Below are 20,083 nucleotides of genomic sequence, written 5' to 3' on the forward strand. Positions count from 1 at the left end.
ATGCATCAATGTGGGAGATCTGAATGAAACTCCAGACTTCAACCTCTCTCTCTCTCTCCCTCCCTCCCTCCCTCCTCTCTCCTCTCTCTCTCCTCTCTCTCTCCCTCTCTCCCTTATCTCTCCACCCCCTCTTCCTCCTCTGCCTTCTCTCCCCTTTTCCATTTCCCCTTTTTTGTCTACCTCCCTCCTTCCCTCCTGTCTCTCCTTCTCTCAGTAACTCTGCCTTTCAAATAAATAAAAATCTTTTTTAAAACGGATAAAGGATTAGGGAGAAGCAGTCTGGGAGCTTTTTCTAAAAACTTGTGTCAGGAATCTTGAAAAAGAAAGTATTCATGTAGATATAATTATGGTGAAGATCCAAGAATAAACGGAACATTAATTCATTCAACTAGCATGAATTGAGCACCTGCTATATGCCAAGTACTATGCTAGTCACTGGGCGTGTAGTAAGAAAAGAATGGTGTGTCCCTGTCCTCACAGAGCATATAAAATAAAAGGATCTTTTTTTCCCCTGACATGCATTTACTAAAGAATTGCTGCAAACTAGATTATGAGTACTCATACAGCAGATGGCATTTTCTGCCCATCTGGGATGGTTCTAAAGAATAAGCCCTCATGTATCAGTAGATAAGGTTTCTTCCAGTTCTGAGCTTTCATGATCGGTGATCTAATAGTGGAAACAGGATGTCTGCTCCCAAGAATATGTTATCCTTGTGTTACTCTTTATGAAAGGGAGCAGAGAGGGCCTGTTAATTCAGAGGAAAGTGTGTTCCCCTTGTGCCTCTGTTTGTGCCCCATTAGCTCTTGCTTGCCAAACCACCTTCCAAAGCTCACTCTAAGCTTCTTTATTCTCAGTTCCCTTTACTTCCTTTAACAGCTGAGAAAAACCAGTTGTCTCTGCTTGGCAATACAAGAATGTCCAGTTGAAGGCTTCACTGTCAGGTCAATCTTCTCATGTTTCAAATGAATGGATACACACCTACACCACTCCTCTTCTTTCTGATTGCCATATCTCCAAGGACAATAGTCTCTTTCTCCCAGTCTTCCATATTTGAAATCTAGTAGCTGCCCTCTACCTCCTCAAAAATTAATCTTCATCCCCAAATTGGCTAGGTCTTCCTTTCAAAATACCTAGTATGTAATTGCTTTTGCATTCCAGGCAGAGTTCTCACAGTTTCTAGCACATCATTATAGTTAACTCCAACAGCCGCTAGCTGGTTTCAGCCTTAGGATCCTGTTAAAATCTGTTTTGTGCCACACTGACAGCATCATCTTTCTAAAACCCAAATTTCCTATAAAATAGTGAGTCATCCCACAGAAACCATTAGTGCTTTCCTTGACTTATGGAGTAAAGCCTGCATTTGCAACATCTAGTTTCGCATCATCTGCCTCCTAAGGAGCCTGAGTAACTAGTAACTCTACCCTGCTATCCTCCTCAGCCCCATTGTACTGCTGCCCAGGCATTCCCTGGCCTGAGCATGTCACTACTCCTCCCCTCCAAACTTTTGCACATTTAGAAAGATCAGGGGCCACAGCACTGTATCATGCCTATCCCTTTCCGTATTAGCAAATACTTACAAAGTGAGCAACCCAAGTAAAGAACTGATTGTGCCAAGTGCATGGTACTGATTTATAGTTTTTCTTATTCTTTCTGATTTGTGTGTGCCTCCTTATGTTGATTAAAGACATAACTGCTTATACATAGGATCTCTTGATTCAACAAGTTTATCAAGCATTGCCTTGCATAATTGCTTGCAGAATAGCGCTTTGTGCTTAAGCAGCTATTGCTGGGCAGGACCTGGCCTGCCTTTGGGTCTTTCTGTCTTTTAAAATTATTCTTTTATGGGACCAGTGTGGTGGCATAACAGGCTAATGCTATGCCTGTAGTGCCGGCATCCTGTATGAGCACTGATTATAGACCAGTCGCTTTACTTCTGATCCAGCTTTCTGCTTATGAACCTGGTAAGGCAACAGAGGACAGTTCAAGGTCTTGATCCCTTGCACCCACGTGGGAGACCCGGAAAGAAGCTCCTGACTCTTGGCTTTGGATCAGCTCAGCTCCAGCTATTGCACTAATTTGGGGAATAAACCAGCAGATCTTTCTCCTTCCTGTCTCTCCTTCTCTCTGTAAATTTGCCTTTCAAACAAAAATGCATACAGCTTTAAAACAATTATTTTTTATATAGTCAATTATTTACTGCAGCTACACAATGGCATTGTCTAACATAATTCGTGAAAGAAAAGTGTTGTGCTCAAGCTTCAGTTACTTTAATGCATTCACCAAATATTTCATTCCAGTATTTTATGTGTTTATTTGAGAGAGAGCTTCTATCTGCTATTTCACTCCCCACAGTCCTGCAACATCCTAGGCAGGACCAGGCCAACGCTAGGAGTTAGAAACTCAGCTCAGGTCTCCCACAGGAAAGATTGTTCTGGATGTTCACTGGGCACTTCAATGAATATTAGAAGATCAGCACTGAGAGCAGACAGGCCACCCGAACCACTTTTCTGATGAGGCTCAGATCACATTCACCTCCTGGGGATTTTCCACACCATGGGAACTGATCTCCCTGAATTCTGGTGATTCTGACACAATCTGTATTCACAATGGAATCAAGACTCAGTGTTCCAGAGCTAGCATGCCAGGCAGCACCACAGATACTGAGTTAGCAAATGCCAGGCGACAACATGTGCCTTTTCACCCATAAAATTTGTTTATTCACCAAGAGTGGAATTCACTAACGTAAGAGGACACTACTTTAATTTATTCACAAACATAAAATTATTTTTATCCCATATAGTGTAAAGGTATATTTCGCAGTAATTTCCAAGTCCACTGAAATCTGGAATCTGAACATTTCTTTCATTTCAGTATCCAAACTTTAATAGTCCACATGTACCCACACTTTAATAGCCCACATTTAAACATTGTTTTTATTTCTTTGATATTCAACTATTTGTTGACTATTCATTACCAGTAAGTATCACTCAAAGAATCATTAATTATTGAACAAGATTAATTACAAAAAATGTAAAAATAGCAGTCTCACTTTGGTCACGTAATACCAAATAGCCATATCACTAACCTTTTTCTAAAAGATTTATTTTAGACTTTGTTATGATTCCAGTTGAGGCAATAGTTCCTTTATCGTTGCCAATGCGTGTTAAAAACACCATTGTAATATTTTCAAGAAAGGATGCTTCTATTTGATTAAAAAAAATGAATCTTACAGACTGGATATGGTAATTGCGTGTTAAACCCTGGGTTCTGAATTGTTGCTTTAGTGTTCTCAGCCTTAGAGACCCAAAAGATGTTCCCCAAAATGATACATTGTTTGAATTGTTCTTTCTTGTCTGTGACAAGAGGACATCATTTCTCTCCTTTGCCTCCCAGGTGGCCGTGGAGGATCGCATCAGGCAGCTGCATGAAGCCCACAGGGACTTCGGGCCAGCGTCCCAGCACTTCCTTTCCAGTAAGTCATTGCAGCTTTCAGTTTAAACTTTTCTCTATATCTCTATAGCTGAGAATGAAGACTTAAATTGCGGTAATCTCTGCCAGAGGCATGGATGCATAAATCATTCTACACTATAACTAGCATGATGAAGTCAGAAGGCAGGAAAGAGCCAGGACCAATTAGATGATTTTCTTCTAGTCTTGAGATAATGTTTAGTTGTTTCCTGAAGCATATTCACCAGTGCTAATTTAATTAATATTTTCAATCCACATACCTGCCTTTATCAGTTCACTTCATAAAGCTGGTAATTATCATATCATGTTAGTATGATCATCCTGTGTGTTCTTGCAAATCTTTAATTTTTTATCTCTATATAGTTCATGGAATACTCCCTGAGTACAGGTTGGAGGCTTGGCAGAACAATTCCTTATTTTTGTCTTTTAGCCTTGACTACTTTATTGGCTGTATTTTATAGCCATATTAGTTATATACGTAGAGAGTTTTTATATGTTATGTATTTTATTCTTGATCGTTTTTCCGTGACTTTTAAACTTGTGTTTACTTACTTGTATTTGAAAGGCAAAGAGACAGGGAGAGTTCTTTCACCCATTGCTTGTATTCCCCAGATGCCTGCAGTACCCAGGATTGGGCCAGGCTGAATCCAGATATCAGCAATCTGAATCTTACATGCAGGTGACAGGAACCCAAAAATCGGGGCCATCTTGCACTGCCTCCCAGGTGTGCATTGGCAGGCAACTAGGATCAGAAGTACAGCTGGGAGTTGAACACAAGCCCTCTGATAAGGAATGTGAGCTTCCCCATGGCTGTGCCACATGCCTGGCCTTTTGTGTTTTGTAATACATACTGAGATACAGGTTCCTTAACTAAAACTTTCGATATTGGAATATACAAAATATAACAATGAATCCTGGTTTGGCAAGCACCTCTTTGCTCTGATGAATGTTGTTTATGTATAACACTCTTTCATTGATTATGAAAGTTGAAATGTCTAGCATTTAAAAAGTCATACTTCTACATCGAATTAACATCCATTCGCTTTTCGGTGCATTTCTTCCTGGTCATGCATGAGCCTGTATGAAGGTCTAACCATTACTTTAAGGCAATTACTTTGTGCTTGTTCATGTTATAAACATTAACTGCCTCAATCTTTATAGCAACTCCATGAGGAAGACACCATTATCATACTCTTTTTGATGAGGAGGGAGTGGGGGAATACATTAGTTTCAAACCCAATGTTAATAACTAGCCTGTACCATTACCTTATTTATATATTTCATAGTAAAGAAGGAATTCTGTTTGTTCTCTCTTTATTCTTCTACTGCATTCTTTTATTGCCACTTTCTGGTCCTTTCCTTTCTTTTCCATTCTTCAAGCATTAATAGAAAGATTTGAACTCATAGACATTTTAAGATATCTGATTAGAGCCTTCCATGCACATCTTTAGTGGTCATTATCTTTTCGAAATTTTTTTTCTCAAAGGTATTGATCCTGTCTTTTGTTATGCGATTGATCCTAACCTATTGGCTACCTGCAGTCCAGTTATGTAGATGGTATCAGACATGCATATGGGTAGCTCGAGTAGCTTTAAAGAGGGGAGAGTGAATTAAAATTATACCTAAATAATGGGGGTGGTAACTTTGAGGAAAGGCTCTAGATAAGTTATAAAGGCTGCAGATTTTGTTTTCTGTACATTCCCAAAACTCTGGTCTACCTAACTTGTCTTGGTGACAGCCATTCCATTTGATTTAATTGAGATTAAATGTGAGAACATACTCCTAAGTGACTCATAAACCATAAATAATAATATGACTATTGTGAATATTAATAACTCCTCAGACACTGTGCATATCCATTCATACTTTCTTCTCTCTGTCTCCCTCCTCCCTGAATCCCATGTCTTCCCCATTAAAACCTATTCCCAGAAAATGATATGTTATACTCATTTAACCCGGGCATGACAGGCAAAGTTTAATTTGTACTCCTTGTAGGTTATTTGCATTTTAATAGGGTAAAAATCCATAAGCCTGAGGAATGGCTCTCAGGTGGCAGAACATCAGCCATGAGCACAGAGCTATGAGGGAAGAGCTTGGAGGGTCCAGGTGGAACAGCCTGACACCTTTCACCCACTTCCAGAAAGCTCAGGCCTAGATACACAGGCACTGCTGAGGAGATTGATTAGCATGCATGAATGGAGCCAGTCCTGCAAGTCTTAGATACTCATATGGAGTCACGATGTATGCGCAGAAGCTTTGCTTTTGGCTATATAATAAGGATTTTTCCTAAAGGATGCTAAAAAAAAATAGAGTAGGGAGGCTAATAGGACAATGAGGTTAATTGATGAATAGTGTCTGTATGTTTTCCTCTTTGAAATTACAAAGGCAATACATGCTCATCAAACAGTACAAACAGAAGAAGAAACATTATCCATAATCTTCCCACTCAAAAATATGTTTCTGTCTTCTCCCAGGGTAAATGTTTGTGTTTATGTGTATTCAGCTTCCCTTTTTTCTTTTCAAGCAGGCAGGGGTAAAAACATGTTATAACCTTATGACCTGCTTTTTCACCCAAAAACTATGTTGCAATATTTTATGTATTTAAATATTTTTCTAAACACTACTTTCTTGAAATGGCTGGCTAGTAATCTATTCTATATACCACATCTACCAAGACAGAGCTGAATTGCTCAAAAGTAACAATGTTTCAAACTTGTTCACTATTATATCCAACACCTTGTACATTTTGTGTACTTTATTAAACATCTCAAAGACTTCCTATAAGACTTTGACACTTGGAAATTACAAAGAGGGTTGAGCATTTAACGTAGTGCTTAATGAGGCTGTTATGAAGAGCCACGTCTTCCCTTGGAGTGTCTGGGTTGGCTCCCTGACTCCAGCTCCTGGCTCAAGCTTCCCAGTAATGTAAATCCTGCTCGGAGGCAGAGATGCACTAAGTGATTGAATTCCTGCTTTCCATGTGTGAAACCTGGATTGGATTCATGGCTCCCAGCTTCAGCCTGGCCCAATCCCAGCAACTGACAGGTGAAAAAGCTCTGTATGTGTATGTGTGTGTATCTACTCTGTGTTTCTAAAATACACACTTTTTAATGTACAAGGCCTATAAAGAAAAGCAAATTTAAAATGAGCCACTAACTTAGACCCCAAACAACACATATTTATCCTCTCTCTCTCACACACACACATGCACATACACACACTCCTCTTTGAAAATTGTGTTACCAGCTGTCTTTTTATTGAAAGAAGGCAGAAACCTTTTGTTTTTTTAAGTTTTTGCTATTTTTTAATGAACCAATCTCTACTTGTTACAGAAGTTAATTCCTTTATCTTCAATCTGAAAGAATGTGAAATGAAAACATTGTAAAATATGAACTTTCTACATTGATAGACATTATTTACTTTTAATTCTAGTTTCAATATGCTATTATTCCTAATTGACTTCTGAAACTTAAAGCAAATAAAGGAGAAAGCCTGTGCATGATTTTTTAAAGTTTTGTATATACACACACATATAAAACATATATATATACTATAAAGTCATTTAAAACTTACTATTAAAATTATTTTAAAATCGTACAGTGGTAGGTACAGTGCTGCTTTCTTTATATGCCAGTGATCAAGAAGATACTAAAAATATATAAAATTTTAAAATTAAAGAAGAAAATATTATGGTTTGCATTGATTGACATAATAATCTAAATATTATCCCTCTTTTGTTATTTTCAAGAATTTAATAACTTTTTTCTGCCCCTTTTCTCAATTCTCTAGAAATTTGCTCTGAATTTTACTTTTCTCACTAGGGAGAATTACTATACATGTGTATTTTGGTAAAAGTAGAAATATTTTGTAACAGTTAAAAAGAACCAGTGGTTTACTTAATATCTTATAAGTTCTAGAATTCGCTAAATGAGTATTTTCCAAGCCAAGTTCCTCAGAACACTTGTGCTTCCATTTGAGCTTGATTACTATTCTTTGAAACAAATAGTTGAAAATCAATAAAAGTTGGAAAAACATTAGATTGTAAAGATGAGCAGGTCTCTTCGTTGTTGGAGTTCTGAATGCCTCTAGTACGCACGTACACTCTTAGGGCAGGATGAAGAATCTGCAGCTCTTTTCCATGCTTGTGTGACTGTGGAGCCCTTTTTCAGACACATCCAAACCGTGTCTCACTAAAGCATATCATGGAACACAGTGAGTTTCTCTTAGAGTGTATTATTTCCCAAGTGGTTCCCATGACAAGATTTTTCTACTGAAAGTAGTCTTACCGTGATCCAATTAAAAGGAAAAAGAAGTGTGGGCATTGTGGCACAGCAGGATCTACTGCCACTTGTGTTGCTTATATCCCATATGTGGATGCTGGTGCAAGTCCTGGCTCCTGCTGTTGCAACATAGGACACATCAGACACTAGTTCATGTGCTCGGACCTTGGCCACCCTTGTGGGAGACCTGGGCAGAGTTCAGGTCTCCAGCCTGGCCCAGCCTTTGCTAATACATGCATTTGGGAATGATTCGGTGAGTGGAAGAGGTATTTCTCTGTCTTAGGCACTCTGTCAAGTAGATAGAAATGGACACTGTTTACATAAAGGGAAAATGAATATAAGCCAGAAACCAACTTAATATCTGTTAGAAGCTTTCAAACCATGAAATGTGGCTCATTAGTCAATCTTGTGATCATTTAGTAAACTAAAACCCACAATTTTCAGTTTATTTGTTTTACATTTATGTATTTATTTAAGAGGGAGGGAGAGAGAATCAACGTTAGCAGGAAAATGGAGTCAGTCATTACCACCAACAAGTGTAGCATGTGAGCATCTGAAGTGAGATCTTCAAGACCAAATACCCAACCCTGACCAATTTTAGTGGAATGCAATACATTAGAAAACTAGAAAATATCAGCATATTGAGCTGCTGCCTACAATTCTGGCAATCCATATGGTCAACAGTACAAGTCCTGGTCACATCAATTCGGATCCGGCTCCTTGCTAATGTGCTTGGAAAAGCAGCAGAAGATGCCCCCTAAGTACTTAGGTCCCTGCATACACATGGCAGATGTAGATGGAGTTCCAGGTTTCTGACTTTGGTTTGCTCCCAATCCAGCCATTAGAGCCACTAACTATTGGATGAACCAATAGTACAAGACTCTCTCTCTCTCTTATTCTCTTACTCTCTATCTCTGTGTGTCTTGTGCTTACTTTCTCTTGCATATTCTTACACTCACTCTCTGCCTTTCAAATAAATAAATATTTTTAAAATTACAAATTAGAGTAGCTACACAAGTGAGATGAGCTGGTACTTGATACTTTGTGTTGCTCTGCTTAGAGCCACGTGTGTGCAATTTATCAGAATGTAAATGGTTTTCTTTCTTTGAGTTGTAGTCCAAAAACATTGAAAAAAGCTAAATTACTCCAGTCCTTCCCTTATGTTACAAATGACAAAATACTTGCAGAATGATCGAATGATATTACCAAGGTTACGGAGATGGTTGTAATAGATCTGCAGCTGGAACCCAATAACTGGCTAGTCCATTTGAACTTGCCAAAGACTTTTCCCTCCTGTGAGTATTCCTCTTGGTCTGGCAAATATTAAGCTGATTTACAGAGCCTAAGTTTTCTTTTTTCTCAATACTCCTGAGCCGCAAGCTGCCCTAATTGATGGTATTGGATATTAATTGCAAGTGAAAGCTTTAGGACTGCATTGACTGGATTCAAATATCAGCTCAGACACTATCTCTTTGCTGTGGGAATAATAGTAACATATTACATCAGTTTTTAGATATGCCTTTTCACCCATGAGTTAATAGCTCTGAGATCAGGATGTACAGTTGTAACTTCTCAGTATTCTAGTGAGGAACATATGCTTACTGTATGTGAAATCCCTCAAAGCAGTGCCTGGCATATAGTAAGTGTCATATAAGTGCTTACTAGTAGTGTTTGTGTAGTTATTACTATTGCTTTTATAGTGAAACTAGTCATGAAAGTATCTTCATTCTCTTGCATTTATTTGTAAGTGTAAGTAGTCCCCCTCTTTTCTGAAGATAGTTTTCATGGATCTCATACAGAAGTCCAACATTTCACACACACAACTAATGAATAGAGGAATAACCAGATGGGCAGATAATGATCTCTGTAAGTTCAGGATGGTATTCATCTTGTTGACAGTTCTATTCTGCAGTGCCTAGCCCAGGACCTAGCGCTTGTGTGGACTTTCAGTGAATATTTACAGAAAGAATTATGTCTTATTCCTAAGGCAGGAAGAATGAAATGTACCCCTGACATTGTTGACAATCTACAGTGGCATGAGATATAAGCATAGTAACTACCACATAGTAGACAATAAATTATGTGACCTTTGATAGTGCATCTCAGCAAGGTTAAATAGCCTTTATAGCTTTCCATGGCCAGTTTTATTGAAGTCTATTATAGCATGTCATGTATTAAGGGGAAAAGCTGACTTCCAAATTACGTCATGATAATGACTATCTTGGAAAATAAAAATAGCACAAAGATACATACAAAGACTGAAAACAATAGTACATCAAAACACAGTTGTATCTTTGTACGTTTGCAGATTTTTTATAATAAGTTTGTATTCCTTTCAGAAGATTAAAAAAACAGTAAGTATAAAATTTTTATACTCTAGCTTTTAACCCAGTGACCTCTTGCAGTGCTATACTCTATGGGTGGCAATTGAACTCTATAAGACAAATTTCCTTTTTACTGTTTATTCTAAATTTAAAACCTGTGAGTTTCATTGAGTGACCTTCTGGTTCTCAGATTATGACACACTGTAAAAAGAACAAACTAATCAGTTATTTCTCGCAAATATTACTATCTTAATGGCCTTAATCATGTCCCTGGTTAACACTTTTTCTCCCTTGTGAAGGCTACCAATGGTACAGATCCCTGATATACAGGGCTGAATGGTCTGCATCTTGAGAATTGTGGCAAGCCTTCACCCCCATTCATAGTTAATTTTTTAAAGAGGTGGAAGGTTAACCATATCTAATAATTGCTGCCATTTCACTCAGTGTGCCAACTCATTGTCGTTAGAGGGCTGAATTGTTTGAAATTTAAAGCTTGAGATCACCTTAAGAAACCTTGCAGGTACATTGTGAGATGATTTGCAGTCTGTAGCTCTGTCACCTCAAATCTCAGGGCAAAATAATTTGAGGTAGGTTCTTCAACAATCAGTTGTTGTCTTGCATGTTAGGAATTTGTAAAAATGATATATGACTAACCAATGATGCAGTTAACACGTCTGTACATTCCGATGGGACCTTTTAGATGATTAAAACAGAAAGAGGGGCCCGGCGGTGTGGCCTAGCAGCTGAAGTCCTTGCCTTGAATGCGCCAGGATCCCATATGGGCGCCGGTTCTAATTCCGGCAGCTCCACTTCCCATCCAGCTCCCTGCTTGTGGCCTGGAAAAGCAGTTGAGCACAACCCAAAGCCTTGGGACCCTGCACCCATGTGGGAGACCTGGAGGAAGTTCCTGGCTCCTGGCTTCAGATTGGCACAGCACCGGCCATTGCACTCACTTGGGGAGTGAATCATTGGACGGAAGATCTTCTTCTCTGTCTTTCCTCCTCTCTGTATATCTGACTTTGTAATAAAAATAAATAAATCTTAAAAAAAAAAACAGAAAGACACAGGGATGGTCATTATGGCAGAGCAGGTTAAGCTACTGCATGGGCTGCTTGCATTGCATATCACAGTGCCTGGGACTGAGTCCTGCCTCCTCTTTTGGTCCAACTTCCTACTGAAGTGTGTGCCCTGGGAGGCAGCAGGTGATGGAGTAATGTCTTGGCTGTCTCTCACCTGTCGACCTGGATGGGTGTCCTCACTCTGATCTCTGACTGTTGCAGGCATCTTTTGGTGCTTTCAGATGCCATTAGTAGGGAGCTGGCTGGCAAGTGAATGGTCAGATGCCCATATGGGATGCTGGCATGGCAGGGGCTACTTTTACCTACTAAGCCACAATGCCAGTCCAGCTGTTTTTTTTCCAGAAGTCTTTGATAATTAAGAGAAAAATAACAGGTGCAAAGCTGCTAAGGCATGCCAACCTCAATAAACAACATTTTAAAGGCAGCAGAGTGAGAATAATTACCCTGTTCTTAAAATGTATTGACATGACCCTTTCTCTTTTAGGTCAAACTTACACTCACCAATAAGATTTCAGATTTACTTGCTTTCTAGTATCCTCAGTGTCACAGATTTGCATTATTGGCCAACCTACCCCATTTATTTGAACACATGAAGAAACTGAACGAAAGTTCTGTTTCTGCTGTGAGAATTTGTGTGCTGAAGCTGGGTTTATCCTGGCTCTAGAGAGCCAATTGTTAAAGATACAGGAATTGTGAACCAGTCATTCAACTCACATTTGGTAGCTTGGAATCAGCTCAAGGGGGGGATATTTACCCAGCAGAAACTGGCAAATACTGCAAATCAAGGCTTCCTTTTTAGCATAGCTAGTTTACCAGAACACTACTAATTTATGTGTATTATTCAGATTACCCAGGTCTTTGGAGGCCAAGCATTTTCTTAGGCTTAGCAGGAAGAGAGGTCAGGACTCAAATGTTTACCAGCCTTGGATGAGTGATCACTCATCCTAGTTTATTTAGGACTTGCCCTTGTGATATCACTGAACTTTCCATATTCCAGGAAACCTCCCCCATTCCAGGCAAACCAGGCAAGGTCCTCCAAAGTGCTTCCCATAGATATACTTCACTGAGAGAGGTGTTCACGTGCGAGGCAGAGGGGAGACAGGGTCTACAGGGAGGTCTAGACTGACTTAGCTGGATCCCACAGCCAGCTATGGAGCACACATGGCACACCAGGCTCAACCCAACCACTGAGCAAGGGTGCCGGACTATGGCTGTCCTGTGTCCAGCAGTCATTGGATGTGGGTTTCCGGGAAATAGGAGCTAGTACCGAGTTCCCATTTGGTGGAGGGTTATTTTCTGGTGACAGGGACAGTGCACCTGTAGCAGCCAGCCCTCACAAAAGCTGTGTATGGGTGAAGCAGCATAACGATAGGGAGCTGGGTGAGACACCGGTACTATTAGCTTCTCCCAGATTTTATGAAGCTATTATGATATCCCATGAATAATCTGGCTTTCGAGCGAAACAGTGGCATTTAGCTTAATTACTAACTAGCGCTTTGTTAGCATGGAGCCGCGTGGAAATGGGCTCCAGAGGCACAGCAGAGATGAGGCAAATGCTGGTTTCTTTCTAATTTCATCTTCCTGGTTGGTACATGTCCCTTTGGGCCGGAAGAAGGCCTAAAGCAGGGACAGCAACACCACAGGTCGGAATCTGTTTCATGACATCGTTGCTATTTTAGTGGAATACTGGCTCTGCAAGGTGTATTTTTGCATGCCCCAGAAAAGGAAGGTGTTTGTGAGTTTGGCCTCGGGAATCATTTTTTCATCTGTCCTAGAATACAAGGTTCTGTGCGACAGCAGTGGTGGGATTGCAACCCTGTGGGCAAAAATCGTTGCTTTCATTTTTCCATTTGGAGGTTTTTCCTTTTCACAACACAACCAATTTGGGATTACAAAATACTTTTGGGGAAAAACGTTAAGGGGAGGACAAAAGACATTTTTTGTTATTTGGCAGATTTATGTATGAGTCTTCCTATGCTTAAAATACATTTTTCTGGGCCTGGTATGGTAGCCTAGATGCTGAAGTCCTAACTTTGCATGCACCAGGATCCCATATGGGCACAGGTTTGTATCCCAGCTGCTCCATTTCCCATCTGGCTCCCTGCTTGTGACCTGGGAAAGCAGTTGAGGATGACCCAAAACCTTGGGACTCTTGCATCCATGTGCAAGACTTGGAGGAGACTCCTGGCTCCTGGCTTAAGATCAGATCAGCTCTGGTTGTTGTAGCCACTTGGGAAGTGAACAAGCAGAAGAAGGATCTTTCTCTCTTCTCTGTAAATCCTGATCTTCAAGTAAAAATAAATAAATCTTAAAAAATAAAACTTTTCTGGATTTTTACGTAGAATTTGAAATATCAGAAAAAAATATTCTTATTTTGGCCTACTGCGGATACTGCTCTGCTTTGTGCCGTGTTACCTTAAGACTTGCTGGAACTGAGCTAAGCTCAGGGAATGAGGAGTGTGTGCAGCACTGAGGGAGGCATAAGGAAGGGTGAAAAACAGCGATCACAATGAAACATAGATTTCTTCTTCTGTGTATGCATTTGCTGCCACAGATAAAAATCTATCATAATATATCATAGTTTCTTTCCATTTGCTTCCTAGTACCTTCTGCTTAGAGTTTCTGCTTCATTTTGACTTCTGTTTTTTTGTTTTGTTTTGTTTTCTTGTTTAATATTACTTTCCATGATAGTTTTATAGTCTGCCCTCTACCCCTTCCCCCTTCTCTACTCCCTTCCTCCCTAATCTCCTCCCTTTCAACTGTTCCCCCCACCCATGTTATTACAATAGTATATTCCTTCAGTGACAGTCACAAGTCCAATATTCTGCTATTTAAATGTATCATGGCACTGTAGGTACAGGCAATGGTAGAAAGTCTAGAATCATCTGTCAAGGTATATTTAACAATTTCATTGGGAGTCCTCCTTTTATTTGGCAGTAGAGATGCATACTGTAATATATATTCACTTCCCAGTGTGCTGGTCGCCAGTATACAGCTCAACTATGAGAATATATGTACATACATGTTTACCTATATATCCCTTTCTCTTGTGTTTTTCATGAAGGTTCCCCTATATCAGATATAATGATATTTGTACTTTTGTAATTGACTTATTTCACTGAGCATAAAGGTGTACATTTGGCACCATTTTGTTGCAAATGGTAGAATTTCTCTTTTTATTGGTTGAGTAGTATTCCATGGAGTAGATATACCACAGTTTCTTTATCCATCTTGCTTTTAACTGGAATTTGTGTTTTTTTCCATGTCTTCGCTATTATGCAATATGCTCCTAATTTAACTTCCTTTGGGAATATCCCCCAGGAGTGGGATAGGTGGGTTGCATGGCAGGCTTATTTTCAGTTCTCTGAGCACTCTCCATACTGACTTCCATAGTGATTGTACTAGCCTGCATTCCCAACAACAGTGAAGTAGGGTACCTTTCTCCCTACATCCACACCAGCAGATGATGTTGGTACAGTTCTGAATATAGGCCAATTGCTGGATTTAGATGGAACCTCATATTGTGGTTTTTATGTGTATTTTCCTGATAGCTAATGAGCCTGAGCATCTTTTCATATGTCTATTTGCCATTTAAACTTGTTCCTTTTGAAAAATTTCTGCATGTTTCCTTCTTCCATTTCTTCACAGGATTGTTTATTTTGCCATTGTTGAATTTCTGAAGCTCTTTGTAAATCCTGGATTTTAGTCCCCTATCGGTCATGTAGTGTGCAAAGATTTTCAAAACTTTGTTGATCAGTTTTTTTGTTTTGTTCTTGCTTTTTTGCTTTTTTGTTGTACAGAAGCTTTTTAGTTTGTTGTAGTTTTCTTTGTTTATTTTAACTTTGACTGCCTGTGCTTTGGTGACTTTTCTAAGAAGTCTTTCTCAATGCCTATATCGTAGAGAAAGTTTCTTGTTTTCCCCTAAGAGGTCGATGATTCTGGGAACAGATTTCCTAAATCATTGATCCATTTAGAGATGATTTTTGTATAAGGTGATGAATGAAGATCTTGCTTTTTACTTCTGCAGGCTGCTGTCCAGTTGTCCCAAGAGCAATTGTTGAAGAGATTCAACTATATCCCTGGATTATTTTCAGTTCTCTTGTATTCTTTTGTTCTCTTTTTCTAACTTCTTCTTTCTGCCATCCTCAGTTATACTGTAAACCAGACTTCCCTAATCTGAGTACTTCTGAGGTTTTTGGCCAATTATTTGTTGTTGAAATATATCTGGTGCATTATCCCTGGCAACATCCCCAGCTTCTACCCACTACATGGCAGTAGCATCAGCCCCAGATACTGGCAAATGTTCCTGAAGTATGAAATTCTTCCTTGTTGAGAATCACTCACGTATGAACACCTGGACAGTTTTTTGGCTAAGGCATTGTGTCATGTGGAACAGTAAAAGGAGTGACCTATGCTTAAAGAACCATTCAAATATCTTTTTCTGTGCCTCTCGCTCCTTCAATGAAGGAAATGTCATCAGTAGATAATCTTTAAGTGTTGACTCAGCTGCTTCACCCAAGATCACACCCCTTTCTGGACATCTCCTGATGCGGGAGTAGAAAGCACTGGCCATTTTAGCCTGATGTAAGGGAAGTCTTAAATTCTGGCTCAAGAGTTCACATAGGGTTTGCTGATACTGTTTTGTAACCTGCATCCCTTCACAACAGTCGACCTTAAGGGCACACCTTACTAATAGTCCTACATTTTCAATCTTGTCTTAGAGTGAGTCCTTGTGGGGAGCTAAATTTGTGAAAGGGCAATGTATTTACCAGGCATTCTGAAGCATCTGAGAAAAAGCCATTATAATAGGATCATTCTAGTTACTGGGTAATTTGATTTTCTCTTGTTTTTATCATGAAGTTGATGATTTTATCCTGTATTGGTAGTAGTGATCATTATTTAAGCTTTGTAACCTCATAATATCCGTTAATAGGTAAGGACTTTGAGGACAGTATAAAATTCCATCAGCCTCTTGCCTTACACCCTGAGTTTAACAGAATACATATCAATGACAAGCACAAGTTAGAATGCAAGATGGTCAATAAAATAGATAATAAAAAAATGGATGAGAATATGAACGCCATAAGAATAAAGGCACACATTACTCTTTTATGTCTTGTTTTGTTTGATAGTTCTGCATCTAGAATAATACCATGCATATAGGTGCAGAATATGACTTGATTGAATGAATAACTGGGCATGTTAAAGACTGCTCACACTCTAATACGATAGGAAAGAACATAGTCCAGCAGCTAATCCAATGTCCTAAGAAACTAATGAGTTTTGCTTTGTCTCCTATAAGGTAAAAATTTGTGAAATTTTTGTCACTCAGCAATGTTTATTGAATGACCAATACTAATCAAACTGTGCTGTAGAAACAGGGGAGCTGTAACAAATAAAACACACTTTCTTTGTCATGGAGCTTAAATTTCAATAAGAAAAGAACAATTAGGTCACAATGAGTTTGATTAAAAAATGAATAAAACAGGATGAAGGGATTGGAGGGATGGGTTAGTGAATTCTCTAAATGCAGGGATGGTGGGACCTAAAAACTGAAGTAAGAGAATAAGCAAGGCTGATATTGGGGAGCAATGTGTTCCAAGTAGAGGAGGCTGTAAAGCCAAAGACCCCAAGATGCTGATATGCTTCGAGGGTTTGAGAAATAAAAGGAAAACTGCTATGACTGAAGCCAAGGAAGCAAGTTGGTCAATGACAGGTCAGTGAGTGACCAGAAACGAGATCAGATAGGATTCTGCCAGCTATGGTGAGAAGTCTTGAACTTTGTTCTTAGAAGGAAGAGAAGACTTGGGATTCTTTTTTTCTTAACGTCTATGTATGTATTGGGAAGACTTAATTAGGGATTGTGGGAGGAAGAGAAAAAGGGAGAGAGAGTGAGAGAAAGAGAGAAAAAGAGAGATGTTCTATCTACTTGTTCATTCCCAAAATGCACACAACAGCCAGAGTTAGTCAGACTGAACCTAGGTGCCCTGGACTCCAGCCTGGTCTTCCACATGGATAGTAGGGCACAAGTACTTGGGCCATCTTTTTCTGCTTTCCCAGTACTTCAACAGAAATGGAATAGCCAGGACTCAAACCAGCACTCCAATATGGAATGCCAGTATTGTAAAAGTGACTTAACCCACCATACTATACTGGCCCTAAGACCCAGGTTTGTGAGAGAAGTGACATGTGTTTTCAGCCTTCTTACTGTCATATTTATTTATTCAGTTGAAAGGCACAGTTACAGTGAGGAGAGACAGAAAGAAAGAGATCTTCCATCCACTGATTCACTCCACAAATGATTACAATTGGGGCTTGGCCAGCCTGAAACCAGAAGCCAGAAGCCAGGAGCTTCCTCCAGGACACCTACATGGATTCAGGGGCCCAACTTGGGCCAGCCTCTGCTGATTTCCCAAGGGTATCAACAGGGAGCTGGATAGGAAGTGGAGAAGCCAGGACATGAACTGGTGTACAAAGGAATGCCAGCCCATTCATATATATGTTTTAGCAAACATTAGCCACTTAGAATATGAAAATAAGGAAACCAGAATTCTGATCATGAGACATTCACATGCTAAGAAAGACATCCCCTTCAAATAAAGCATGTGGCTGTTTAGATGCTATAGGAGTAGAATGGAAGCAGGAATTAATTCTGCAGTAAGGGAAGTAAGATGTTGTGTCTAGACAAGTACTAATACACATTATCCCAGAGGCTATGTGCAAATCCAAGTTAAAAGGCATTCTATCTGATGGGAAAGTAACAAGAAATACTTGTACTTGCTTTGTCTTTGCTTTCATACAGCAAGAATCACAGGATATATTCAGTGTTAGGAGATCGGGTTCTTCCTTCTCCTTAGCCATGCTACTATGATAGATAGTTCCCTTTGCCGTTCTGCTATGTATTCTTATAGCCCTTTTGTTCAGAAAAGGGATTTCTTATGTGTTCATAATGAATATAAATATAGGTTTTAGAGAATGCTAATGTTTTAATGAGATACAAATAGGCAGACAAGAGAGAGAATAATTGAAGTATTAGTCAACATGGGGGCAATTTGATGTAGAAAGAGAATATCTGAACAGGAATTGTCTGTGAAGAAAATAGAAAAGGAACAGAATGAACTCATTTATGGCATGAATTAGGGACAGAAGGGATGTATCCTCAAAAGGTAAAAAGTAAAAGAGTTTTTGTTGTAGAACTTGACCTGGGTCACCCATGAAGGGAAAATAAACTACTTTCAGCAGCAGTGGGAAACTCATGCCAGGACCCCTCCCTAGTTGGATACCCAAATCTAAAGATGCTGAAGTTCCTGATGTTAAATAGCACAATACTTTCATGTTGCCTGTACACAACACTTTAAGTAATTTCCAGATTGCTTGTAATACTTCATACAATACAAATGTTCTGGAAATAGTTGTGCTTTATTGCTTAGGGAACAGTGACAAAAACATACATATATAGTACAGATGGAATTTCCAGACAGTTTGGATCAGTAATTAGCTGAATCTGCAGATGCAGGAACCTCAAAGATAGAGAGCCAACTGTAATTCAAAGGGCTTGCTCCAGGAAATCTGCAGCAAGTATGTCCCATAGGGGCTTAGAGGAAGGATTTTGGAATTGAATCTTCAGTTTTTCCTGGAGCCCAACATGAAAGTTCATGAGAACCTTGCTATCATAAAACAAAAGGAAGGGCACCAAGGTTTATGACAGGAGAGTGTATAACTTTGAGTCAATAATTCCTGTGACATAGACTGTAGCTACAGGGTGGATATCCACTGTAGTCATTAAGTCACCACTTAAGATGGCTTTCATCTGGTATTGAAGTATCTGGGCTCAAATCCTGACTCTACTTCTGATCCAGCTTCTTGTTAATGTGCACCCTGGGCAGCAGCATGTGGTTACTTAAGTAGTTGAACCTCTACCAAACACAAAGAATGTCCAGATTGAGTTCCAAACTCTGGCTTCCAGCTGCCCAAGACCCACCTTTTATAGACATTTGAGGAGTCAATAGGTGGGCAGTTTCTGTCTGTTTTTTTTCTGTCTCTCCACATTTTAAATAAATAAATGTTTTAAAGAAAAGTGAGTAAATTTAATAGTATAAAATGTTAAAAATCAGAATAAAATTCAACTTTAAAATGTTTATTTGTTTCTAAAATCCTTTTTTATTGAATCCTTGTGTCATGCTGATATGAAACATTAAAACACATTTGATTGTAGTTGGCAGAATCATGATGCTAAAAGGCAGATTTGTCTCCTTTCATGTTTTCATACTCTGAGAACTGCATCACATCTCTTAAGCATCAGAAAATGGCTAGACAAGCAGGAGGAGGGATTATTTCCTTGAGTTTTTCCATAGCCCCATGCTTTGGTGGTTAATGGTTTAAATCTTCAATCATAGCAAGTCTGTCTCATTTTTTCTTATACCCTAGAGTTCTTCAGATTGACAACTGCTGAGGTAAATGGCTTGACTTACTATATTGATGATGATATTGGTAGGATTAAGAATAAATCTTTAGGGCCTGGAACAATAGCCTAGTGGCTAAAGTCCTTGCCTTGACCATGCCGCCAGGATCCCATATGAGCGCCGGTTCTAATCTGGTCAGCCCCACTTCCCATCCAGCTCCTTGCTTGTGGCCTGGGAAAGCAGTCAAGGATAGCCCAAAGCCTTTGGGACCCTGCACCCAAGTGGGAGACCCGGAAGAGGCTCTGGGCTCTTGGATTCAGATCAGTGCAGCTCTGGTCTTCGAGGTAACTTGGGGAGTGAATCAACAAATAGACGATCTTCATCTCTGTATATCTAACTTTGGAATACATATAAATCTTTAAAAAAAAGAATAAAATTTTAAAATATTGAGCACTCTTTGCTCTTAACTTTGAGGAAGCATTTTACATGCACTAACCTATTTAATCCTCACAACAACCCTGTAAAATAA

The 20,083-nt window shown here is 39.3% G+C and overlaps 1 protein-coding gene across 4 annotated transcripts in view; it reads left to right on the top strand.

Moving 5' to 3' along the window:
* Window positions 1–20,083, top strand: part of DMD (dystrophin) — a 1,921,612-nt gene that overhangs the window by 1,690,425 nt on the left and 211,104 nt on the right. For all 4 annotated transcript variants that reach the window (XM_041000021.1, XM_041000029.1, XM_041000033.1 and 1 more), the window contains one exon: window positions 3,395–3,473. In XM_041000021.1, coding sequence (XP_040855955.1) covers window positions 3,395–3,473 — 79 coding nt within the window. The remainder of the gene's footprint in view (window positions 1–3,394; window positions 3,474–20,083) is intronic.

Source organism: Ochotona curzoniae, unplaced genomic scaffold, assembly GCF_017591425.1.
Source record: "Ochotona curzoniae isolate NIBS_2020 unplaced genomic scaffold, NIBS_Ocur_1.0 contig_1274, whole genome shotgun sequence".
Classification (NCBI taxonomy): domain Eukaryota; kingdom Metazoa; phylum Chordata; class Mammalia; order Lagomorpha; family Ochotonidae; genus Ochotona; species Ochotona curzoniae.